This window comes from Neofelis nebulosa, chromosome 1 (genome assembly GCF_028018385.1).
Source record: "Neofelis nebulosa isolate mNeoNeb1 chromosome 1, mNeoNeb1.pri, whole genome shotgun sequence".
Taxonomy (NCBI): Eukaryota; Metazoa; Chordata; class Mammalia; order Carnivora; family Felidae; genus Neofelis; species Neofelis nebulosa.
Window position 1 is genome coordinate 28,913,751 of NC_080782.1, and position 26,592 is coordinate 28,940,342.

Genomic DNA, 26,592 nt, shown 5'->3' on the forward strand with positions numbered 1-26,592 from the left:
TTGGAGACATTAGTATGAACTCATGCTTAGCTTAATATAAACACAGATGATTACATATAAAATTATCTATAGACTGTACATATATTTACACATATGCTTTCTTCTTCTGTCAGCTAAGAGAACCTAGAAGTAACACCCCAGTAACAACAAGCACATCTAGAGCCTAGATCTTGATTTCTAATGCAATTATCCAATAAAAAGAATGGGGCTTCTCGGAGAAATGTCTGATTCTAGGACTGGGACACGAAATACGCAAGATGAGCTTGGAGTATCTTGTACAGAAAGTAAGGAAGCACTCAAAACAAACAAATAAAAAAACTTAACAATGATGGGGATATGTCAAAGGGACATAGGAGTCAACTGAAAGAGCTTCTAAAGCTCAATTTTCTAGAGTTTGAGCAATAAAATAGTGTTAAATTGTAACACAAAGTATAGAATAAATATCCATGAGTCCATATCGGTTTAAATAAATGATTAAATAAATAAATAAATAAATAATATTTAGAAAAGACAAATTTCCCTTGAGTAGAATTCCAAATAAATTATGCACATATGCTCTGTCCTCAAGGAGGGAAGCATACTCCCCACTTCCTAAGTGTGGCTTTGCATGGAGACTTCCTTCCTTCCAGTCCAGTACGGAATGGGGTTGGGGAGGAATGGTAACTTTACATGGGAAAAGCCAGACAAACACTACCTCAGCCAGGTGATCAAGGTCAATACCAATACCAATAAATCATGTTGACAGTATGTACCCTTGACATCATGTGACGAAAATGGCACTTTACTTTTGTGGTCCCATAAAGAGGAAAACTAGGGAGCACCTTCCACTTGAGTTGAGGAGAGATTGAGGGAAGGGAAAAACTAGTAAAGGGGCCAAGGCAGAGCACACAGTGGAGCAAAAGGCCAAGGATGAGCCAATAGACTGGCTCACAGTGGAAGGGCTAGGAGGGGTTGGGGGGTGGGTAGGCAGCAAGAGGGACTCAACTGAGTGGGCCAGTGAGTGGGACAAAGGGCAGTGTTCCTGAGGGGTTTGCACCATGGACAATGACATGGCTCCAGGATGAAAGACGTGGAGGTTGTAGGTTGGGGTGATACAGTATTGAAGAGAAATGGGCTAGTCTTCTCACTGGACTGTGACTGCCTGGCCACCAGGGTCCACATACCCACAGCCTGGGCTTCTGACAGAGCCAGGCTTAGTCTGAGAATTTGAGACTATTAAGTGATGTCCCCAATGCTCAGTAAGTTCCTCGCTGTAAGTGAAGCTGTCTATAACCTCCACATGTGAGGTCGGATGCCCCTGCTGCGGTGCCCTGTATTTCTCTAACCTACAACATCACCACGGAGATTCTGGTTTTTGTGACAGTCAATTTCCTTAGTCTAAGTCCTGCCTGGGGCCTGGAGAAGCCTTGTTCACCCACAAACATACAAACACCTGGCCCATGGCAGGCATTCCATGCAGTCTGTTAAAAAGAGATCCTGCCAGTTGGAGGCTTACAATCTCTTTTTCCTTGGGTTTCCTGGTCCTGAGGACTTCTCACACTGTCAGAGGGCCAGAGGACAGGTCCTATGGAGTTGGGAGAAGCCCACCGGCAGTGAATATCCCACAGGCAATTCCAGTGCCCCCTGGAGGTCAGCAAGATGTGACTGCCTGAAAGCAACTTCCTCCCTCTTCCAAGCTCGCTTCCATTGTCAGTTTCTAGCAGAGTCCCTCTCTGCATCCTGCTGGGTGTCGCTGGGACCTGGGCACGCCTCTCTCTTCACTTCAAGTTGTCCCAGGGGCTGTGCTCTCATCTCAGGCACAGCCTTGCTGAATCTGGGACTAAGAACCAAAAACGGTCACAAGATGCTTCAGAGATCAAGTCTTCCAAACTACATTTTACAAATAGGGAACTGAGACCCTAGGAGAATAAGACTCGGTCAAGGTCACACAGCCAGTATTAGCCTCACCTGGCAGTGTCCTTCCTCCCCATGTCCAGGACCCTACCTGCCAAGACCTTTGATGCCTGCAGAGCCCCTGGCCAGGCACTGCAGTCGGAGTCTTTCAATGGGATCGGTGGCCGTGGTGAGTTTCCTCTTGGACTGGATCGCCATCTCTCGGTCATGACGTGCCGTACCCGCCATCTGACAGAAGAGTTCACAGCACATTAGCAGAGCTCGGCCTCTCACCTGCTTCTGGGCTACGGGGTGACAGCAGCCTCTCCAAGGAACAGCCTCGAACCTCTCAGAATTCCCAACTTTCATTTAGACCAACTATGTGCTCAGCATATTTCTTACTTACTTGTTTAGTCCAGAGAACATCTGATTTCTCCAGCCTGGACAACAGTTATAAATAAACAGCTTTTCCTAGATACACTTTCATATAGTTGAAACCCTCCTCCTGCCATAAAATAAAAAGTCTCACTTCCCTTTACTCTCCTTTTTGAGTCAACCCTATATGCTTTATTCTCTTATTTAGCATTCTACATGTTCCCCTTTGACTCCACATTTAATATTCTCGTCTTTGGTCTAAATATTAACTATTATTGTTTCTGTCTTGACTGAGATTCTCAACACTGAATGATCCCTGCCAGGAACCAGCATGTTTTGATTAACAGACTAGTGTCCATTAACACCTAGATTCTGAGGACAGAAAAGGGTAAATAGACACTAACTGTCTCCTGACAAATAGACATAATATTTATTTTTCTGCAGTTTGGCTTTTGTGATTTAAATATTCAGGAAGAGAAGAATGTGTGCAGTGAAGCATTCTCTCCTGAGAGGTCCCTGGCCACATACAGACTCCTGCAGTGGGGCTGGAGTTTTCAAAACCTGCACAAGAGTGGAAAGCATACTGGCCTGGGAGCCTGGAGACGCGGCCCCAGGGATGTCTGAGCAAATCTCAGGGTCTCTGGTTTCTCCTCCTCTGTCAAATGGAAGGATTGGATTAAACGATCTGAAAGTTCCTCCCTATTCCAAAAACAACTCATCATCTTACGAGCTCACTGACCAATGTAAATGAGGAACTCTAGAAACTATTTTTTTTAATGTGAATTGTGAATGAAGGAGCAAGATGGTTGAAGGCTATGCAAACACAGCATTCAAGATGCAGAAAGATGGTGTTAGAATGGATCTGCCCTTGACTTAAGGGTCCCCCATCCCTGGCCAAGTGCTGATATTTCTCCTGAGCGCCACGTTAGGAGGGGATTCTTGTCATCAGAGAAGACAACTCTCAGATAAATGCTCTCTAAAGCTGTTCCTCCCCAATACAAGCTATAAATTCTCCCCAACAAAGACCATATTGTTTAACTTTGGAGGGAGGGAAGCTCAGACTGAAAACAGACCAGAAGAGGTAAGTCAGGGATGCGCGTGCCTGACTGCCTCATTTCCTACAGCACCTCCTAAGAGCCATCTTAAGGGTTCCCTCCGCCTTGACCTGCATTCTAATTCACACTATATAAATGCAAATGTGAGTGATTCTTCTCAGTTCTCTTGGACACCAGGGCAAGAAGGAGGCCTTTGCCTGTTAGGTCGTGGCCTCTCTATTCCACATTAAGAAGAAATTGCTCTGAACAAAGGTATGTGGATCCTTCTTTGCTCCCTCCAGCACCAGAGGTACAGGTGTGCCAGAATTCCAGATGACCACACGCCACACTTTTGGAGACCTCCCTCTCAGCTCCTGAGGAACTTTTACCCAGAGTGTTCAGACTCTACTCCAACAATCTCTCATCCACAGCCCAAATCAACTGCCTTCCTGGCAGCATTCGTGTTCCTCAAACCTGCATTTTCTTGTTACTATTTTGTCACCTGATGTCAAGCTGACGACCCCAGGAGCTTGTTCCCAGCTTCTGGCCCTAACGCCACCCCCACAGAGTGCTCCAGACACTATCAGAATCTCCTCTTTCTGTACAAAAACATCAGTTCACTCCAGCCACCTCCTGCTCCCTTGCACATCCTCTCCTGAGGTACCTCTTAGTCCTGACCAGAGGCTGCTGGTGCTACCGGCCCCAGCCTCACCCCGCCTCCCTCCACTGGAGCAGGAAAGCAGCAACCCCGTGCCCTCCTCATTCTTAGACCCACCTCAGGGTCTGCTCTTTCCGGACCTGGTGTCCTTCCTGCCTCTGCCCCTTCCTCCGTACTACCTGCCCAGTGGCTCCCAGCCGCTCACCTCCCCCTCCGCATTTCCACTACTTCTCCCCTGTCTCTCTCACCCTACCCTACCCTCCCTGGTTTACCACACCAGCCACGGCAGCAGGGAGGAGGGGAATGGAGAGACATACAGGCTACAAACCAGTAGTGGGAGAAAGTGAGATCCAGCTCCCGTGTGTGTGAGACGGCAAGAGAAAGAACCCACGTGGGACCCTATTTACACACCTTCAAGATAAAATAAATAACATCAATCCTAACATTTATTCTGCCCCCACTATGAGATAAGCATGTGCCCAGTCCTCATGAAAACCCTAGGAGCTGAATTGAAAACAGAAACTCAAACAAATACGCATATGTCATATTCACAGCAGCATTATTCACAATAGCCAAAAGGTAGAAACAACCCAAATGTCCATCTACAAACAAACAGATGAACAAAAGGTGGTTCAACTTGTCCCAGGCCACCAAGTTTCAAATGCACTATTTCCACGTGACCCCAGATTTAGGATCATAGTAACAGTGCATTATCATGAGCTGTTTCCACACTACTGCCTACTCCTTTTGTGTAATAAGTGTAAACTTGACAAACGTGAGAAGAATCTCCTCACTCACTAATTCAACAGATATTTGTTGGGTAGATAGTGTTGGTCAGGTCTGCTAGGTGCTACGAACCTGAAGATGAACAAAGTTCTGTCCCTGTTCCTAGGGAGTCCAGACTTCCCTAGTGGGTAGAGAAAGGGAGGTACACATGGATTATTATGGGATAGTGAGAAGAGTACAATATTAATGCCTAAACAGAGAGCCACAGGAATTGGGGAAGTAGCCTGAGATGTGGGCATCAGGGGGTGAATAGCAATTTGACAGGCAGAGAGTGGGACAAAGCCACTAATGAGAGAGGAGACTACGTACAAAGGCAAGAGAGTAAAAGCATACCACAGAATATTATTCAGTCATAAAAAGGAATGAGGTACTGACACGTGCTACAATGTGGGGGAATGTCAAAAACAGCACACTAAGTGAAAGAAGCCAGATACAAAATGTCACACGATTGTACGATTCCATTCATTTGAAATATCCAGAATAGTCAAATGCGTAGAGACAGAACACCGACTGGTCGCAGCCAAGGCCTGGGGGAAGGCGGCAATGGGGAGTGACTGCTTAATAGGTATGGGCTTTAATGTTTTGGAACTCGATATGGGTGGTGGTTGCACAACATTATGAATGTACAGTATATTTTTAAATGACTAATTTCATGTTATGTAAATTTTATCTCAATTAAAAAAAAACCCTATTAGCTAATCATAACTATGATTTCTATTTCACAGATAAAGCAAGTGGGGAGCAGTCGGTGTGGCTCCCAGGAATTCACACACCATGCGAGACCCTGAGTGATGGCCCTGGGTCCTGACCTCTGTCAGCAGACTAGGGAACTAAGGCGCCGGCTGGTAAAGCAACTTGCCCCAAAGTGTTGGCTCATACCCAAACATAGATCTTCTGAGTTTCATGCAGACCTCTTTCAACTTCACCACCTTTGTGAGATAATATAAAAGAACCTCAAAGAACAGTTTGATGGAACCCACTCATAGGAGAGCAGGGTAGAGTCCAGGAAAACACCCTGCTGTTTCTATCTCCTGTGCCTAACTGGACACAGTGACCATACTAACAGTTACCTCTGGAGTCGAATTTGATATATTCAGGAAAAAAAAACCCCACAAATTCTCTCCCGCCATCATACTTGAAATACCCATATTAAGCATTCTCTTTCATCATTTATTTACACATTTCATGGACAGTTAATAGGCTTTGTGTGCTGTTTTCAGGGCACCAGTGCTGTAAAGGAAGGATTACTCTGACAAGCAAGCCCTTGAATAGCACAGAATCCTAAATTTGAGTACTGAAGTCACGTAGTTAAGCAAGGCAGGAAACAGGTTTGGTAAGAACTGGGGACTTTCAAAGAAGGCACGGATCGGGGAGGGTCTTGGGGAAGAAGAGAGACACTCAGGGCTTCCATAGGCCTGGGCCAGAGTCTGTCCCCATGCGTGTGTCACCAACATCACAGCGTGGCACAAAGCGTGTCCCTGACTGCAGGAGACCTTTCCGGAGCCTCGAAAAGCAGGCATGGGGACAACAGAGGAGGCCCAGCCTTGCCAGGGCATCAGGATCCCTCCTGATGCACGTGGCCGCAGCGCCACCTGGTGTTGGCCCTGCACACTTCCCTGGGTCAGGTACACTTGGTCCATTGTGCCACCAAATGTTTAGTAAGGGCTTAGTTAAGAGTAGGGCACTGGGTTAGACTGTGGAACAGGGAGTAAGAAACACAGTGCTTCCGGGAGTGGGAATTGGCAGGGAGCAACAACAAATTGCTCAGCACAGTAAATGCGCTGTTACTCAGCCACAACAAATCAGAAGGGGGTGCTAACCCTGAAGACTTCTCAAAGGAGGTGATGTTTAAGCTTTCATCCTAAAGGAAAGAGTAGTCATCCAGCCCAAGGTCGTATGGGGTGGAAGAAGGAAGGACACTGGGCATTTTCCAAGTACCAAGGCCAAAGCGAAAGAGAAAACGGTATAAATACAGAAACACAAGTATTGTAGTATGACTGATGAAGGGTGGGTGGGTGGTAAAGTGAAGCATTGTGGCAAAAGGGAGGGGATGTGGGAAGTGGAAAGTCAGAAAAAGACGAAACTGGGCAAGTAAGCAGGCACCAGATCACAAGGAGCCTGGGACACCATGCTGGGCAGTTTGGATCCTGTACTGAGAGCAACAGAAGATCACAAAGAGCTTCAATGAGGGGGTGACAGTTTGCAATGTCAAAGAGCTCTCTGGTTCAGTGTGGACAATGGATGGGAAGGTGGCACAGGCTGGGGATGATCAGGTGAGAGGTCATGCTGACTGGATGGAGATATTGGCAGCAGGGAAGAGAAAGGCAAAGAGATCTGAGATGGAGAGTACATGAATGTACAGTCTGAAGGAGAGAGAGGGCTCAGCTGTGGCAGCCAGAGTGCCTGCTGACAGCTCCTCACCACCACCCCACCCCCACTGGCTGGTGACGAGGAACACGCACAGAGCAAAAGGATACAGAGTCCTGGAGACATGGGGCACTGGCTGAGTGGAGCCACCAGCAGCAAAGCCAAAGGAGACTTTGCAGCAATGGTCACCAGGTCTTCTCACACTGTAACTAGTTAAGGCTCCTTCATCCCACTGTCCTGGTGCACAGCTGCCTGTCACTGCCAGAGCACTCTTCTTGGAATGCAGGAATCATTATGGGACAGGATGTGGAAAGCTAAAAATGCATGGAGGTCTGTCTCTTCATGATTCTCAATGAAAGTCTTCTTTGCTGAGTTCAGGGGCAGAGTTAAGTTGAACCTTTATGGGGGAAAAACAAAAAACCAACCACCACCTCTCAAGCCCCAGACTGTGGTCTTTGGTGTCCTCTAGTGGCAATAAGCTGAATTACATCACCCTGTGTGTCTGTCTCTCTGTGTCTGTCTCTCTTTAGTGGCAATAAGCTGAATTACATATTTCTCTCACTTCTCTCTCTGTCTCATGAACCTACACCCCAACAATCTGCAACACAGAAGTAGGTCTCAAAACCAAAGAGACAGCCCCAGGGATCACTTATTCAAACATCCATCAAGAGAAAGCACCAAGATCTTCCATATCCTCTGATGCAAAAATCCAAAGGAAATGTCTCACTCCACTCTCTAAAGAACACTATCCTCTCTGTTTTCTGTGACACTACACTTCTTGTTTTCATCTCTCGGGAAAAGGGTGGTTATATGAAGGAGCAGAGGGAGCTGAAGCAGGTTTAGTCAGCTTGGGTAAACTTTAGAGAGCAGAGTTAGCCTGTAAGAGTTGAGACAGAATTAGGGAAACAGGAAGGCCTTGTAAACACGGGAGGGGGAGCACAGGGGAGGTGGGCCACGTACTGAGGAGAAGGAACGGCAGCAGCCCGGCCTCGCCAGGCTAGGCAGGGATGTGCACTACGATGGGTGGGCCTGGTTTTGCCTGGACAGTCCTTCTTTGCACCCTAGTGCTCGGGGTGCTGGGACAGGGGGACAGTGTGTGCCTTGAGGAAACTGTCCTACTGAGAAAGTCACACAAGCCCGCCCCGTGAGAACAGCAACTGCCAGCAAAGCCATCCAATCTTTCCAAAGACCTCTCCTGCCTCTTTATGCTATCAAACCCATTTTCCCCACAGCCAGGCCATGTGATGAGTTTTGCCTTAAAAGCATTTTTAGGAATTTATGTCACTGTTAAATACCTGTGCCATTACATTAACCATTTCAGTAGCAAGGGTCCTAGGGTTGCTATAATAGCTCCTTGTGATTTTAAACACTTCTATTCAGAGAAAAGAGTAAGGCAAAGAAAAGAGTAGGTAGCTGCTGCTAAAACATTAGGGCTCAAAGCTCATTCTTAAGAGGTGGGAGTCATACTTCCCTTCTCTACAGCTCACATCCAAGCCAAACCTTTCCCCATCTGCCAGCTCAGATTTGACCCTGTACCTAAGGGCCATCCCCATGGGGATGGAGGGCATGCAGTGGTTTTTACCCTTTCTCTACTTGGGAACAGGAAGTAAGACTGAAATTTTAATTTTGACTCAGTGCATCTTTTAATACTTGAAATGTCATCCAGGGGCGGAGCGAGACATACAACAGATCATGTTTGAAGGTCGTGGTTGGGAAAAATTAAACTATCTCTATTGACTCCAGTCCATTCAATAAATTAATTATTGCTGTGTGGTAGATGGCAAAAAGCTGTGGTCCCTCAAGAGGTTTTCCCCATAGAAAATGTTCCTCTGGAATAAACAATAGATCCTAGTGCTCAGAGCAGTGTAGCAGGTGGCTAGGATGTGCTTCCTCTGAGACTGAAATGAAAGACTCAGACGATATGAAGAAAGACATAGTTTTTGCAGAATATTGGGAACCACCCCGCTCCAGGCATAATCACAGGTGTGTGTCAGTGTAATTGACATCCTGGGAGATCCTTCATTGAACCCATCTGAGCTCAATTCAACTAAACAGACCCTTGACACCTCTGGCTATGCAAGGGACTGTGCTAATTCTGCAGGTGAGGTAGAGCTGTAGTTCCATTCAGGTATGATTTCACCCACCCTGCCCACCCAGCCCCTGACCCCAGGGACATTTGACAAGGTTTGGAGACGTTTTGGCTTGTCATAACAGGGGTGAGGGGTACTACTGGCATCTCATGCGTGGAGGCCGGAGATGCTGCTAAATATCCTACAATGCACAGGAAAGCCCTCGACAACCAAGAATTCTCTAGTCCAGAATGCCAGTAGTACTGAGGCTGAGCAGCCCTGCTGTAGAGAAGGAACTGGGAGCATCAGGGACAAGGAGAGCCCCAGAAGTGTTGAAAAATAAAGATGTCCACACCCCACCCCAAACACAGGAAGTTTGAATCTCTAGGTGTGAATGCCAGTTTCTGTATTTTAATGTTTTCCAGAGGTTTTTCATGTACATCAGAGTTTGAGAATCTAAGTGACAGGAGCTGTGAAGTTCGTCTGGTGGCAGGAGTGAGACCTTGAGGGGAAGGCCTGGAGGAAAGATGGGAACCTAACATAGGATCAGATCCAGGCAGGAAGAGAAGTGGTAATAACCACAATTGTAACCACTCCAGTGGCCACGCCTATGGCTCAGTGCTTTACACACATGAGCACAAGGCCTCATGCGGTGGGTTCTATCAAATATTGCTGCCCTATTCCAGGAAGTCAGCACATACTCCAGTCATGGGCTGGGAAAGTGCCACAAGGCAGTGGCAGAGTCAGGGCTGACAGCTAGGAGTGTCCTGCCCAAGTCTCTGCTGTCAACAGCTATGCCATTGTGCTCATAAACTGCTTTGGGAATTCGGAGAAGGCCCATGAAATGAGAAGGAAAGCAAAAGCTTCAAGGAACAGACTGCCTTGGAACGCTGGAAGGATTTCACTGCCGAGGAGGGAAGGGGACAACAGTGCACAGCAAACACAGGCCACACAAGGTCCTAAATGCGACCCCTTTCCCTCTCTCCTCAGGGTCCTTGCTCAGTTAGTAGAGTGATGTGCAAGGTGTTTTTTTTTCTTCTGAAATCTAAATGCAAAGCTACTGTGCTGATTATCTTCCATTATATTTACTCTTTTCCCACAAATTATGTTGACAATTATTCCACAACATATGAATATATGAAACAGCTGGGTTTTGTTTGGATTGCCAACTTCCATGTAGATTTAAAGTAGGACAGTATGTAATCTATGCTTTAATGAGATGGGCACACTGTAGAAATGAGATGGCAGTGAAGTCTGGCATCTGATCAGATCCTCTCTGCCAAAATGCATTTTCTCAAGATGCTTAAAATTCATGCTTTAGCTCTTGTCAATAGGCAGGTTTCTCTAGAGCCCACCTCTGCTTATAGTCTTTTATTCTTTCTGCTGATCTTTGGGGTGTGATTTAAATCCTCATTTTAGTGTTTATGATATGGCATGATTTGAGAATAATGTATAAATATCAGTGTTGTAAAGTGTCTATTTCATACATCTTCTAGAAATTTCATTTTATTAAGTTCAACCAGGGCTGGGATTCAGGTAGGTGTCTAGGGTGCAATGTTTGTTTATTTTTTAATTTTTTAATGTTTATGTATTTATTTTTTTTGAGAGAGAGAGAGAGAGAGAGAGAGAGAGAGAACGAGTGGTGGAGGGGCAGAGAGAAAGGGAGACACAGAATCTGAAGCAGTTTCCAGGCTCTGAGCTGTCAGCACAGAGCCCGACGTGGGGCTTGAACTCACAGACTGCGAGATCATGACCTCAGCCGAAGTCAGACGCTCAACAGACTGAGCCACCCAGACCCTCCTAGGGTGTAATATTCAAGGAAGCTTTCTATCTCAGGATTGTGCCAATGTCAACCTTGTATCTGCCTGAGCCTCAGAGTGAGTGCCTCCTTAAATATTGTTCCCTAGGTGCGTACTTTGCCTCACTCTAGTCCTGGTCCTAAAGCCAACTTATATTTATTGAACACCTATTATGTGCCACACAATAGAAATGAATGAGATAGCCAACGTCCCTTACAGGAGTTTACATTCCTCAGGGTAGTTTTAACTTGGTTGGATTTGAACTACAGCGGATTTTCCAGGCACTGTCAACTGGCTCTTTAAGGGTCATTCCAATTTCCTTTGTCTGCTACGTTCCACTTTCAGTTGGGTGGCAGTGGGAATGAGTTCTGGCCAGAGACTCAGCTGAAAAGTACTGAGGGCTCTGGGAGAACTCTTCCATCTCCTTTGCCTCTTCCTGCCTTGAAAGAGAAGGCACTGTCTGGAGAAGTGACAGCCTTCATGCAATCACAAGGGAAAAGCCAAGGGAATCACAGAGGTACCAACTTACAGCCCTACCATCACTGTGCTGCTGAACGAGTTCTGGCAATTGCCTGACTTCACATTCGCAGCTTGTGAGAAACAGAAGCCCCTATTTGCTTAATACACCATTAATCAGGTTCTCTATTACTTACAGCCAAATTACTAACTAGTACAATTAGCAAAATCTTATTCCTACATGCTTGGGTTGACCCGACATATTCACCTTTACCTGGGAAAAATAACTAACAGTCCAGTGTGAGGAGAGACTCAGCTCCTCCTGAGAAGTGGGAGAAGAGATAAAGTAACTCCATTATAACCTGTTCTCTCAGCAGAAATTTTTCTTAAGTAGCTCTACACCCAGCATTGGGCCCAACACGGAGCCCAACATAGAGCTTGAAATCACAACCCTCAGATCAAGACCTGAGCTGAGATCATGTGTCAGATGCTTAACCAACTGAGCCACCCAGGCGCTCCTCTCAGTAGAATTTTATCAGCATTTAGCAACCTCTGTAGCATTTTTGGCCATGAACAGAGTGAGAAATACTGTTTAGTGTGATATTCAAGGGCCCATGTAGCTAACACAATGTGATACTAGGATTTATAAAGCACTGAGGTCCCAGGGTTACAAGATCCTTATAATGAGCATCCCCTGGGAATCTCTGGAACCAGAAGCTTTCTTAATAACACTGTCCTTGCTGTCTCCTTCTCCATCTTCCTGTGACTTGAGTCTCTGGGGTTTTTACCAGGAAATTACTTGCAATCTATTCTGGTCAGGCAGCCTGCCACATGAAAGATCTTAAGAAGCAGACTAAAAAAAGGATCTAAGCTACACAAAAGTAAGCAAAGATTTGGCTAGATTCCTGTACAAAATGCAAAAGGAAAAGAAAAGAAAAGAAGACAAAAGAAAAATAATTTTTTGGAGGGAGTTCCGGAAGATGGCGGCGTAGGAGGACGCTGGGCTCACCGCGCGTCCTGCTGATCACTTAGAATCCACCTACACCTGCCTAAATAACCCAGAAAACCGCCAGAGGATTAGCAGAACGGAGTCTCCAGAGCCAGGCGCAGACGAGAGGCCCACGGAAGAGGGTAGGAAGGGCGGCGAGGCGGTGCGCGCTCCACGGACTGGCGGGAGGGAGCCGGGGCGGAGGGGCGGCTCGCCGGCCAAGCAGAGCCCCCGAGTCGGGCTGGCAAAAGCAGAGGGGCCGGACGGACTGTGTTCCGACAGCAAGCGCGACTTAGCGTCTGGGAGGTCAGAAGTTAACAGCTGTGCTCAGAAAGCGGGAAGGCTGGAGGACAAAGGGAGGGAGAGCTGCTGAGCCCCCGGACGGCAGAGCTCAGCTTGGCGGGGAACAAAGGTGCTCGCCAGCGCCATCTCCCCCGCCCATCCCCCAGCCAAAATCCCAAAGAGAACCAGTTCCTGCCAGGGAACTTGCTCGCTCCGCGCAAACACCCAACTCTGTGCTTCTGCGGAACCAAACCTCCGGCAGCGGATCTGACTCCCTCCCGCTGCCACAGGGCCCCTCCTGAAGTGGATCACCTAAGGAGAAGCGAGCTAAGCCTGCCCCTCCTGCCCCCGTGCACCTTGCCTACCCACCCCAGCTAATACGCCAGATCCCCAGCACCACAAGCCTGGCAGTGTGCAAGTAGCCCAGACGGGCCACGCCACCCCACAGTGAATCCCGCCCCTAGGAGAGGGGAAGAGAAGGCACACACCAGTCTGACTGTGGCCCCAGCGGTGGGCTGGGGGCAGACATCAGGTCGGACTGTGGCCCCGCCCACCAACTCCAGTTATACACCACAGCAGGGGGAAGTACCCTGTGGGTCCTCACCACTCCAGGGACTATCCAAAATGACCAAACGGAAGAATTCCCCTCAGAAGAATCTCCAGGAAATAACAACAGCTAATGAACTGATCAAAAAGGATTTAAATAATATAACAGAAAGTGAATTTAGAATAACAGTCATAAAATTAATCGTTGGGCTTGAAAACAGTATAGAGGACAGCAGAGAATCTCTTGCCACAGAGATCAAGGGACTAAGGAACAGTCACGAGGAACTGAAAAACGCTTTAAACGAAATGCAAAACAAAAGGGAAACCACGACGGCTCGGATTGAAGAGGCAGAGGAGAGAATAGGTGAACTAGAAGATAAAGTTATGGAAAAAGAAGAAGCTGAAAGAAAGAGAGATAAAAAAATCCAGGAGTATGAGGGGAAAATTAGAGAACTAAGTGATACACTAAAAAGAAATAATATACGCATAATTGGTATCCCAGAGGAGGAAGAGAGAGGGAAAGGTGCTGAAGGGGTACTTGAAGAAATTATAGTTGAGAACTTCCCTGAACTGGGGAAGGAAAAGGCATTGAAATCCAAGAGGCACAGAGAACTCCCTTCAGAAGTAACTTGAATCGATCTTCTGCACGACATATCATAGTGAAACTGGCAAAATACAAGGATAAAGAGAAAATTCTGAAAGCAGCAAGGGATAAACGTGCCCTCACATATAAAGGGAGACCTATAAGACTCGTGACTGATCTCTCCTTTGAAACTTGGCAGGCCAGAAAGGCTTGGCACGATATCTTCAGTGTGCTGAACAGAAAAAATATGCAGCCGAGAATCCTTTATCCAGCAAGTCTGTCATTTAGAATAGAAGGAGAGATAAAGGTCTTCCCAAACAAACAAAAACTGAAGGAATTTGTCACCACAAAACCAGCCCTACAAGAGATCCTAAGGGGGATCCTGTAAGACAAAGTACCAGAGACATCACTACAAGCATAAAACATACAGACATCACAATGACTCTAAACCCGTATCTTCCTATAATAACACTGAATGTAAATGGATTAAATGCGCCAACCAAAAGAGATAGGGTATCAGAATGGATAAAAAAACAAGACCCATCTATTTGCTGTCTACAAGAGACTCATTTTAGATCTGAGGACACCTTTAGATTGAGAGTGAGGGGATGGAGAACTATTTATCATGCTACTGGAAGCCAAAAGAAAGCTGGAGTAGCCATACTTATATCAGACAAACTAGACTTTAAATTAAAGGCTGTAACAAGAGATGAAGAAGGGCATTATATAATAATTACAGGGTCTATCCACCAGGAAGAGCTAACAATTATAAATGTCTATGCGCCAAATACCGGAGCCCCCAGATATATAAAACAGTTACTCATAAACATAAGCAACCTTGTTGATAAGAATGTGGTCATTGCAGGGGACTTTAACACCCCACTTACAGAAATGGATAGATCATCTAGACACACAGTCAATAAAGAAACAAGGGCCCTGAATGATACATTGGATCAGATGGACTTGAAAGATATATTTAGAACTCTGCATCCCAAAGCAACAGAATATACTTTCTTCTCGAGTGCACATGGAACATTCTCCAAGATAGATCATATACTGGGTCACAAAACAGCCCTTCATAAGTTTACAAGAATTGAAATTAAACCATGCATACTTTCAGACCACAATGCTATGAAGCTTGAAATCAACCACAGGAAAAAGTCTGGAAAACCTCCAAAAGCATGGAAGTTAAAGAACACCCTACTAACGAATGAGTGGGTCAACCAGGCAATTAGAGAAGAAATTAAAAAATATATGGAAACAAACGAAAATGAAAATACAACAATCCAAACGCTTTGGGACGCAGCAAAGGCAGTCCTGAGAGGAAAATACATTGCAATCCAGGCCTATCTCAAGAAACAAGAAAAATCCCAAATACAAAATCTAACAGCACACCTAAAGGAAATAGAAGCAGAACAGCAAAGGCAGCCTAAACCCAGCAGAAGAAGAGAAATAATAAAGATCAGAGCAGAAATAAACAATATAGACTCTAAAAAAACTGTAGAGCAGATCAACGAAACCAAGAGTTGGTTTTTTGAAAAAATAAACAAAATTGACAAATCTCTAGCCAGGCTTCTCAAAAAGAAAAGGGAGATGACCCAAATAGATAAAATCATGAATGAAAATGGAATTATTACAACTAATCCCTCAGAGATACAAACAATTATCAGGGAATACGATGAAAAATTATATGCCAACAAATTGGACAACCTGGAAGAAATGGACAAATTCCTAAACACCCACACTCTTCCAAAACTCAATCAGGAGGAAATAGAAAGCTTGAACAGACCCATAACCAGCGAAGAAATTGAATCGGTTATCAAAAATCTCCCAACAAATAAGAGTCCAGGACCAGATGGCTTCCCAGGGGAGTTCTACCAGACATTTAAAGCAGAGATAATACCTATCCTTCTCAAGCTATTCCAAGAAATAGAAAGGGAAGGAAAACTTCCAGACTCATTCTATGAAGCCAGTATTACTTTGATTCCTAAACCAGACAGAGACCCAGTAAAAAAAGAGAACTACAGGCCAAAATCCCTGATGAATATGGATGCAAAAATTCTCAATGAGATACTAACAAATAGAATTCAACAGCTTATAAAAAGAATTATTCACCATGATCAAGTGGGATTCATTCCTGGGATGCAGGGCTGGTTCAACATTCGCAAATCGATCAACGTGATACATCACATTAACAAAAAAAAAGAGAAGAACCATATGATCCTGTCAATCGATGCAGAAAAGGCCTTTGACAAAATCCAGCACCCTTTCTTAATAAAAACCCTGGAGAAAGTCGGGATAGAAGGAACATACTTAAAGATCATAAAAGCCATTTATGAAAAGCCCACAGCTAACATCATCCTCAACGGGGAAAAACTGAGAGCTTTTTCCCTGAGATCAGGAACACGACAGGGATGCCCACTCTCACCGCTGTTGTTTAACATAGTGCTGGAAGTTCTAGCATCAGCAATCAGACAACAAAAGGAAATCAAAGGCATCCAAATTGGCAAAGATGAAGTCAAGCTTTCGCTTTTTGCAGATGACATGATATTATACATGGAAAATCCGATAGACTCCACCAAAAGTCTGCTAGAACTGATCCATGAATTCAGCAAAGTTGCAGGATACAAAATCAATGTACATAAATCAGTTGCATTCTTATACACTAACAATGAAGCAACAGAAAGACAAATAAAGAAACTGATCCCATTCACAATTGCACCAAGAAGCATAAAATACCTAGGAATAAATCTAACCAAAGATGTAAAAGATCTGTATGCTGAAAACTATAGAAAGCTTATGCAGGTAATTGAAGAAGATATAAAGAAATGGAAAGACATTCCCTGCTCATGGATTGGAAGAATAAATATTGTCAAAATGTCAATACTACCCAAAGCTATCTACACATTCAATGCAATCCCAATCAAAATTGCACCAGCATTCTTCTCGAAACTAGAACAAGCAATCCTAAAATTCATATGGAACCACAAAAGGCCCCGAATAGCCAAAGTAATTTTGAAGAAGAAGACCAAAGCAGGAGGCATCACAATCCCAGACTTTAGCCTCTACTACAAAGCTGTCATCATCAAGACAGCATGGTATTGGCACAAAAACAGACACATAGACCAATGGAATCGAATAGAAACCCCAGAACTAGACCCACAAACGTATGGCCAACTCATCTTTGACAAAGCAGGAAAGAACATCCAATGGAAAAAAGACAGTCTCTTTAACAAATGGTGCTGGGAGAACTGGAAAGCAACATGCAGAAGGTTGAAACTAGACCACTTTCTCACACCATTCACAAAAATAAACTCAAAATGGATAAAGGACCTGAATGTGAGACAGGAAACCATCAAAACCTTAGAGGAGAAAGCAGGAAAAGACCTCTCTGACCTCAGCCGTAGCAATCTCTTACTCGGCACATCCCCAAAGGCAAGGGAATTAAAAGCAAAAGTGAATTACTGGGACCTTATGAAGATAAAAAGCTTCTGCACAGCAAAGGAAACAACCAACAAAACTAAAAGGCAACCAACGGAATGGGAAAAGATATTTGCAAATGACATATCGGACAAAGGGCTAGTATCCAAAATCTATAAAGAGCTCATCAAACTCCACACCCAAAAAACAAATAACCCAGTGAAGAAATGGGCAGAAAACATGAGTAGACACTTCTCTAAAGAAGACATCCGGATGGCCAACAGGCACATGAAAAGATGTTCAACGTCGCTCCTTATCAGGGAAATACAAATCAAAACCACACTCAGATACCACCTCATGCCAGTCAGAGTGGCCAAAATGAAGAAATCAGGAGACTATAGATGCTGGAGAGGATGTGGAGAAACAGGAACCCTCCTGCACTGTTGGTGGGAATGCAAATTGGTGCAGCCGCTCTGGAAAGCAGTGTGGAGGTTCCTCAGAAAATTAAAAATAGACCTACCCTATGACCCAGCAATAGCACTGCTAGGAATTTATCCAAGGGATACAGGAGTACTGATGCATAGGGGCACTTGTACCCCAATGTTTATAGCAGCACTCTCAACAATAGCCAAATTATGGAAAGAGCCTAAATGTCCATCAATTGATGAATGGATAAAGAAATTGTGGTTTATATACACAATGGAATACTACGTGGCAATGAGAAAAAATGAAATATGGCCTTTTGTAGCAACGTGGATGGAACTGGAGAGTGTGATGCTAAGTGAAATAAACCATACAGAGAAAGACAGATACCATATGGTTTCACTCTTATGTGGATCCTGAGAAACGGAACAGAAACCCATGGGGGAGGGGAAGGAAAAAAAAAAAAAAAGAGGTTAGAGTGGGAGAGAGCCAAAGCATAAGAGACTCTTAAAAACTGAGAACAAACTGAGGGTTGATGGGGGGTGGGAGGGAGAGGAGGGTGGGTGATGGGTATTGAGGAGGGCACCTTTTGGGATGAGCACTGGGTGTTGTATGGAAACCAATTTGACAGTAAATTTCATATATTAAAAAAGAAAAAAAAAGAAAAAAAAAGAAAAATAATTTTTTCCAAACTCTCTGGTTTTAGTGACTATGTTCTTAGAACCAATCAGGCAACTTTCCAACACCCCGTTTCAAACTCACTGCAAGGACAAACCTCAACTGTGGATCTTCCACTGTTGTTAGATGGGAATAAAAGGAATAAAGTTATGATTACCATTTGTATTTTTGCAACATTAGAAACCAAAATCACTTACTTACTATTTCATGGTCACTTAAAATGTTTCCTTTGGAGTCAATTGTCTATTTAATGCTTATTTTGTAGCCACTTAGAAATCCAGCCAATTATTTGCATCTTACAGGTTCTTAACTGATAACTTCCAGAAAACCAAGAAGTGTTGATGGATACAAATCCAATGTCAGAATGTCAACATCAGTGCAGATTGGAATTTCAGACAGGAATTCTGTCTAGATACTCATGATAGAAACAGGTAATTATCTCTGAAAATGATAGAGGTTTATTGTCCTCTGGTGTAAATGAAGTCTGGAGGCATTTCAAAGAGTGAATGTCTCAAGGAACTGCTATCTTTCTACCTTACCATTGTTTTTATCCTCAGAGTTGCCTGAAGTTACAAAATCACCATAGTTGCTCCCACCATTACATCCACACCCCAGGCAGCAGAAAAGAACAGAGGGCAAGAAGAATGCACTTCCTAGCTGAGTCATCCCCCTTTAAGGGATCCCCAGAGACTCCACCCAACTCCTTCCACTTAAATTTCATTGACTGTTCCTGCAAAGGAGGCTGGTGCTGTGATCTGAATGTTTCTGTCCTTCTAAAATTCATAGGTTGAAATCCTAACTCCTGGTATTAGGAGGTAGGGACTTCCGGAGCTACTTAAATCATGAGAGTAGAGACTTCATGAAGGGGATTAGTGTCTTATAAAAGAGGCTCCAGTCTTATATCAGGAAGAGGGCCCCACCATGCTGGTATTTTGATCCTGGACTTCCCAGCCTGTGGAACTGTGAGAAATAAATTTTTGTTTTTATAAGCTGCCCAGTCTGTGGTATTTTACTATAGCAGCCCAGGCAGACTAAGACAGTTGAGAAACCTAATTTTTGGCTGGGTACATTGCTATCCTTCAGGTGTCATTTATAAAGAAGAGGAAACTGGCCATTGAGTGGGAAGCTGGCAGTTTCTGCCACAGTTGGCAGAAGAGATAGAATCCTTCTAGAAAGTAAGTGTGTGAACACATTCAGATCCTTCTAGAAATTAAGTGTGTGAGCACATCCAGATCAGTTTATTCCATGCCATTATCTGGAGCAACCAGATCACTCTGATGGAGAGTAATGTGAGTCCTGGAATCAGAAGTTAGCATGTTGATGATTTCAGGGTTCTCAACCTCTGTTCCCCTGAAGAAAATAAGATCCACCTTTCCCTGGGCACTTATCAAAAAGACCCTGAGTTCAGGCAAACATAATCTAAATGATCTAGACCTGGGTACATCAAACCATAGCCCATGGGCCAAATTTGCCTCTCCACCTAGTTTTATAAATAAAGTTTTATTGGAAAACAGCCACACACGTTTGTTAATATGTTATCTGTGGCTGCTTTCATGCTACAACAGCAAAGTTTAATAGTTGCCACAGAGACCTCTGGTCCACAAGGCCCGAATTCTGAGTGTCTGGTCTTATATAGAAATAGTTTGTTAACCCAGGACCATACAGAAGATAACATACAGACCATAACAAAAGCAACAGGAACACTTATTGATCATTTACTCTGTGTCAGGCTTTCTGTGGCCCGTGTTTTGCAAATTATTCACTATCCATTTGTTTAGAACAGAAAATGTGTCCGCTCTAAAGTAAGTTTGGATAATAACTCATAATTTACAAAGTACTCTTACATTAGAGGGGATGTGGCTGTTCCTATTTTACAAAATAAGGAAACTGAGGTACAAAGAGATTTAGAGTTTGTCCCAGTTCAGACTCAACTATCAGAACCAAGATTATGAGCAGGTTCTTTTGTGCCTGCCACTTCCCCAGGGATCTTTTGTAAGCTGTCCACAACATTTCAAGAAATATTCATTTTTTAAACCAGGAACCACTGTAGTCACCACAAATCATTCTTGTATAAAAATAGGGACAAGCTTATTAACAATAACGCACCTCCTCCTGCCCTGCCTCTCTATGGTGGCCCTCCGGTGTTCGATCACCCTTACCGGCATCCCTTAGCTCTATCCAGATTATGCTATCACTACTTGTGAATGTGCCATCCATTCCCTCCCAAGGTGCTGACTGGTCTAATGTCTTTCTCATACCTGAGAACTGAATTTGTATAAGGAACTCTATTTCTGCAGTCTCCACAAATAAAGATACTTTTCACCCCAAATTCTAAGTACTATGGAATCTCACAGTCTCTAAGATGACCTATTCTCACATCTTTCTTTGAAGCACAGCACAGTTGGAAATCCCTGCCATGTCCCTCTTTGGCTCTGTCATTTTCTAAATCACTGAGACTTTGGATACTGCCTCAGGGACCTCTTCCCCATCCCAGGTGCCCCCATCAACCTGGGCAACCTCACAACTCATCTAGACAATCCATTCAACATGCAGCCATGAAGTTCCTGGAGCTGCTTGATTTCTGCCAACTTCATCTGCTCGCTCTCCCAGCATCCTTTTCTAAGACCATCTCTTACTTTTATCACCAGCCAAATATGGCCTCCTCTGAAAACTCAGAATTCAATATCCACTCTCTCTCCACCTTTTAGTTTCTTTCTTCCAACCTTAGATACTTGTGACCACTAGTCTCTTGACTCTGCATTTCCACTGTAGCCATTACCTACCGCATTCTCCCTTCTGGATCCATTTCCTCCCCTCTTCATCCTAGACACATCAGCATATCATTCTGACCACTTCTTACCAGAGCCTCTGTCCTCAACCCTTGTCAGCTTCCTATGCTCCCATATGGATGCCTAACTTGGCTTGATTTCTCCATGTGCCCTCTCTTTTAAAGCGGGCTGTGAAGTGCAACTGAACAAACCCACAGGCCAAGATGGACATATGCCACTGCACATTTATTCTTCAACCACAGCTGGGCCTTCTAAAACAGTCAACCATACTTTTATATGACATTGGTTAGATTCTTCTTTCAATCTTTTCAACCCATGCCACTCTCCTCCATACCTTACCTTGAAAATCACAGTACAAACAGAGATGAACTCACATCACCTCCTCCAAGTCTACAAAGGTATTTATCTCTGAAACCATCCTCCAGAGGAAGTTCAGAATTGCCTTCCACTTAAGGATAATCTCCACCTACGACATCAATTTCAGTCCCTCTTCAACCCTCCGCTGTGCCCCTTTCCTCTCCTCCACCAGCTCCTCTTTTTAGTTCCTGAATCTGCAGTGGTCCCTCCATCAGAGACTGCTTCTGTCAACCCCCCCCCCCCCGCCACCCCTTCATAGTCCAACTACCTGAAAGAGTCTCTAGTTTCTGCACTTTGTCATGTTCCATTCATGCTTCAGTCCACTGCAGTCTGGTCTTCTCTGTCCCTCCACTGAACATTCTCTCAGGAAGCACTGCCAACCTGATGGCCAACTTCAACGGTCACTTCTAGTTTCTATTTTACCTTGCCCAGCAGTTGGTTGTTTTGACCATTCTTCCTTCTTAAAACTTTTGTCTCAATGTTTATGAATCTACTTTCCTCTGTCTCCCTTCCTCTGGTTCTGACCTATTTTGCCTATCCCTTTTCTTCTGCCTGTTTTTTTAAATGCTGTTTCCCAGGATTTGGTTATTTCCCCTCATCATGCTCTCACACCATCCCATGGCCATGTCTTAGCCACATCCACTGACAGAATGACAGCTCCCAAATCTTTATTCCAACTCATGCACTGTGCTAGCTTCAGAGCCACATTTCAAATTTCCCACAAAACATGCACACCTCAATGACCTACAGACACCTCAAGTTTAATGTTCCAGAGCCAAATTCATTATCTTGTCCTCCTTATTCTTTGCCTCAGGAAGTTACACCACCATTTCCACAGGTCATTCACTGAACATTACCCTAGACTCCTTCTCACCCTCTACATCAAATCAGCAGCCAAGTCCTATAGAATTTCACCATCTTGACACTCCTTGCATATCTGTTCCCTCCCCCACCTCCATGGCCAAGGATACCTCCTTAATCTAGGACCTGTTCATTTCCCATTTCCACTACTACAATTGCCTCTTAGCTGGTTCCTTTTCTCTAGTCTTCCCCCTCCAACCATCCTTCAAATGACTGTCAAAGCGATCTTTACAAAATGGAAATGTGAACTTTACACACTAATCAAAAATCCTTTGGTGGCCCCCCAATGTGTGCAGGTAAAGAGTAAACATCTTACCACCTGAAGTATACATTGGCCCTGACTGACTCTCCAGCCTTGTTTCCAGTAATTCTCCACTGCTTTAAAATCTATTCTGCATTTATACTCACTCACATTCCCCAAACACACTATGGTATTCTGTCTCTGTGCCTTTGTACATGCAGTCCCACCTTAAGGAACACCCTCCCTCGCTTGTTAGCCTAGAGAAGTCCTGTTCTTCCTTATATAATCACTATGGTGAAGCCTCACATAACCACCCTCACCAGAGCAATACAGCTTGCATCTTTCTTTGTATAATCTGTGAAAAACCCAAATAGCGTCCATGTTGCAGCCTGATGTAAGTCTGCTTTCAGAACTGCTTGTCCTACTAGACTATAAGGCCCTTAAGGACAAAGGTTGTAAACTTTGTGTCTTCTGTCTTCATATCATCAGCACCTAGGACTATGCTACTAGATTGCTATTTGGAATTGATCACTGCTATGGTTATTAGACTACTGCTATTTGAATATAAATGAATGGCCATGATTTAAATCTCAATATTCAAAATGCACAATTACAAAATAAAGACACTTCTGTAGTTATAAGATTTTGAGGGGAAAAAAAAAGAGCTCTAAAACCAGGAAACAATTTCATCTACTTAGTATGGTTTACCTATACCCCAGACTGAAGTCAAGATATTGCTATTTACTAAGGCCCTTCTCAATTTTGTGATAAATCAAATCAACTCTACAAGTTTTAGCAAGTTATGCCGACCACTTTAATAAGAGTTCAGTTTCTTATCTGAGTCTATGTGGTCAGTTTGGCAAGGTATGGCAGAAATAGCACATCTGTGAATGTCAGAAAAACCGTGGTCTGAATCAAAGCTCAATCTTTTAACTGCATATAACTTGGAGATATTTAATATTCTTGAAGGTCAATTTTTTTAATGGCCATACAAGCTAGTTGAAGCAATTCACCCAAACACTTCACCCATAGGTACCTAGTACAAAGTGATGCTCAGTGATGTTTATTTCCTTTCCCTTTATCAAATAATTTTTTTTTATTTTTATCTGAGCACCTCTTCATAAAGATGACAAAAGCCTCTCCCAGAACCAAGCTATTTCCTCCCTAGACTGACAACCAAGAATTCTCACCAACTGTTGGTTTTCTCTTTAGAAAGTAATACCTTTCCTCTTTCTTCTCCCTTTCTTTCTCTGTTTAACTAAATCTAAACAAAGTGATCAAATAAACATAATAGATCAAAAACACTCATTTACCTTAAATGCTAACCTGCTGCCACCGGTTGCTGGGATCTGAAACTAGGGACGCTCTCTCCGGCTCCCCTGGGAGGGCTCAGCTCCTCCATCCACCTCCCTCCCAGTTCCCTCCCCTCCTCAGACTTGCTGGCCGCCCTCTTCAGGCTGATTGCACAGCTTGGCAATCACTGAAGCAGATTCACAGCCTGAGTGGCTAAGCTCACTGTCAATCCCTACCCTGGCTCTGCCTTTTCTCAAGTTTACACTTCTGTTGCCTAGGAAATCCAGTGGCTGTGAAAGCTCAAGTTGTTTGTCTTCTGAGGGAAGCCAGCAGGAAGTGTAGCTGGCAATTGTTTGGTTTAGAGCACAGCATCAAAATGTGCCTCATATGTTGTATAAGATAACCCCTTCCTGCTCTTCTGTTGTCTCTGAATAGCTTACTGCTAGGATGTCTCATCTATCCAGTAAGACTTAAAACCTCAGCACACAGGGGGAGCCATAGGTGTAATTGTAAGTGATTCAAAGCCCTCTGTCCTCCACATCCTCACATTGATAGGATACCATTGCCTACTCTTTCCATCCTTGGTGTCTTCTTTTTTCCTTTCTTCTCTTCTCTTCTCTTCTCTTCTCTTCTCTTCTCTTCTCTTCTCTTCTCTTCTCTTCTCTTCTCACACTTGTTCCTTAGTAATGAGTTTGCCAGTTAAGAAGCAGTCTAGTGCCCTGTTTAGAAAACAGTACCTAACTCATGCTCTCCTTCAAGACATCCCAACCTACCTCATCATTTCCATCCCTTCTCTTGCTTCCACTAATAAGTACTACAAAGAAACTAGGACATGTATTCCATGTTCTGTTCTGCACTGTACATTAACCTGTATTCTCAGGCAAGTGTGGTCATTGATTTCTACAATCTCTAGAGAAGATATTATATTTGTCTTGTCCACTTCTCAGCCTTGCCCTGGAGATCAAGGTGATATTCTCTGTGGATTTTAATAAAGACTTGCCTATGTTGAGGGAATTTCCAGAGGAGTGTGATTTGAGGAACAAGAAAAAGCCACTTGCAAAATAAGTCCTTTGTCTCTCTTTTAGGGTTACATTCTGTTTTCAAACGGTCCCTGTATATGGTACATGACACCCACCAAGCACTAAAAAGCTGTTGACACTGGCAGGGTATTTGATGTGCAACCAACGTCCACCCCAGGATAGTTCTGACTGTCTTCCCCACACACCATTAGCTTTTTATCCAGAAACATTCTTCCTTACTGCAACTGAGCTCATGGTATTACACTGTGTTATTTCATTACACTAAGTAAAATTACTAAGCTAAACTCACCACTGAGACAAGACGCCCTGACAATGACAGATAGATCTACCTTTCAATTAATTCATCAGTAAGACTGTGGGAAGCCACTTGAGAGGACCGGGATACTCTGGTTCATCTTTGCATCTTCCAAATTGCTCCCCATGGTGCCTTGTACAGACATAAAATCAGTCAGTGTTGTCTGAATCAAATTGTTGAACGAGATAAAATGCATTCATATTAAGGGCATTCAAAATATGAAATCTGCTTTTCAGAAATAGTTCCTTGACTATGTTAAAGTTTAAGACAAATATTCCATTTACTTCCTTTTCATGGTTAATTGGTTGGCAAATAAACATCTCACTAAGCCTGCAATCAGGATGTCATAAACCAAACAACAGAAGATTGACATGGGGGAAAATCACATCTACAGACCATTTAGTGTAGCTAGGCAAACAAAGAATCAATATGTGATTGTGGTTGGTGGTAATGGTAGAAACACATAAGTGGAAGATAATGAAAGGAAACATAAATGACAGATTGAACTTCATTTCAACATCTTAAAACATACCTCCAGATACATGCATTTTATATGTAGATCCTTATTGTGTGTCATGCTCCATGCCCATTAAAGATCAAAACATTAAATGTTTTGCCTGTGTTTGTCATTTTCCATGTGTTATTTTATAATTATGGAGAGACTCCTGGTCCCACTCACAAAATAAATTTGGATTACGTCTCAGTATGTAAACCCGATCCCTTAGTCTGTTTACCATAAGTCGTCTGATTCTCCAGGAAGTAACTCAAATTCTCATACATACGTATCTCCTCCTTCATCAAAACTGTACTAGCTCTACCATTTTAGAAATTATTAAGATGTGTCTTCATTTCCAATAATACTCACATGCAATAATAATTCATGAATAGTACATTTTAAGGTGCATAATAAAAGACACTTAAAAACACATCTCACACACAGAGTTTTCAAGTCAATTTTAAAGTATAATTTGTATAAACAAACTGCATTATTTGGATATAATACAAATGTCATTCCATTCACCTGTTGATGGGCATGTAGATTTTTCTTAGTCTGGGGCTATTATAAATAAAGCTGCTATGAACATTTGTGTACAGATTTTCAAGTGGACATATGTGTTCATGAACTTGAGTAAATACCAAAAGTAAAATACTGGTTCATTTGGCAAGTGTGTGGCTTAACTGAAAATTGCAGAGCGATTTTCCTATGTGGCTGCACCATTTCACATTCCCCTCAGCAATGGAATGGGTGTGAGTTCCAGTGGCTCTGTCTTCTTACTTACTATTGATATGATCAGTCCTTTTAATTCTAACAAGTCAGGTAGATGTGCTATGGTTTTATTTTGCATTTCTCTAATGATGAATATGTCAAGTAACTGTTCA

At 43.7% G+C, this 26,592-nt stretch overlaps 1 protein-coding gene across 4 annotated transcripts in view; it reads right to left on the minus strand.

Annotated features, from left to right (window-relative positions):
• The window catches only part of CAPSL (calcyphosine like), a 44,886-nt gene extending 20,419 nt beyond the window's left edge, over positions 1 to 24,467 (minus strand). The window contains exons 1-2 of one of the 4 annotated variants that reach the window (XM_058717304.1): positions 23,898 to 24,467; positions 1,985 to 2,121 (exon numbers count right to left, since the gene is read on the minus strand). In XM_058717304.1, coding sequence (XP_058573287.1) covers positions 1,985 to 2,121 — 137 coding nt within the window. In that variant the 5' untranslated portion in view covers positions 23,898 to 24,467. The remainder of the gene's footprint in view (positions 1 to 1,984; positions 2,122 to 23,897) is intronic. The other 3 variants (XM_058717312.1, XM_058717319.1, XM_058717328.1) reach the window with 3 other exon arrangements.
• Positions 24,468 to 26,592: the final 2,125 nt, after the last annotated feature.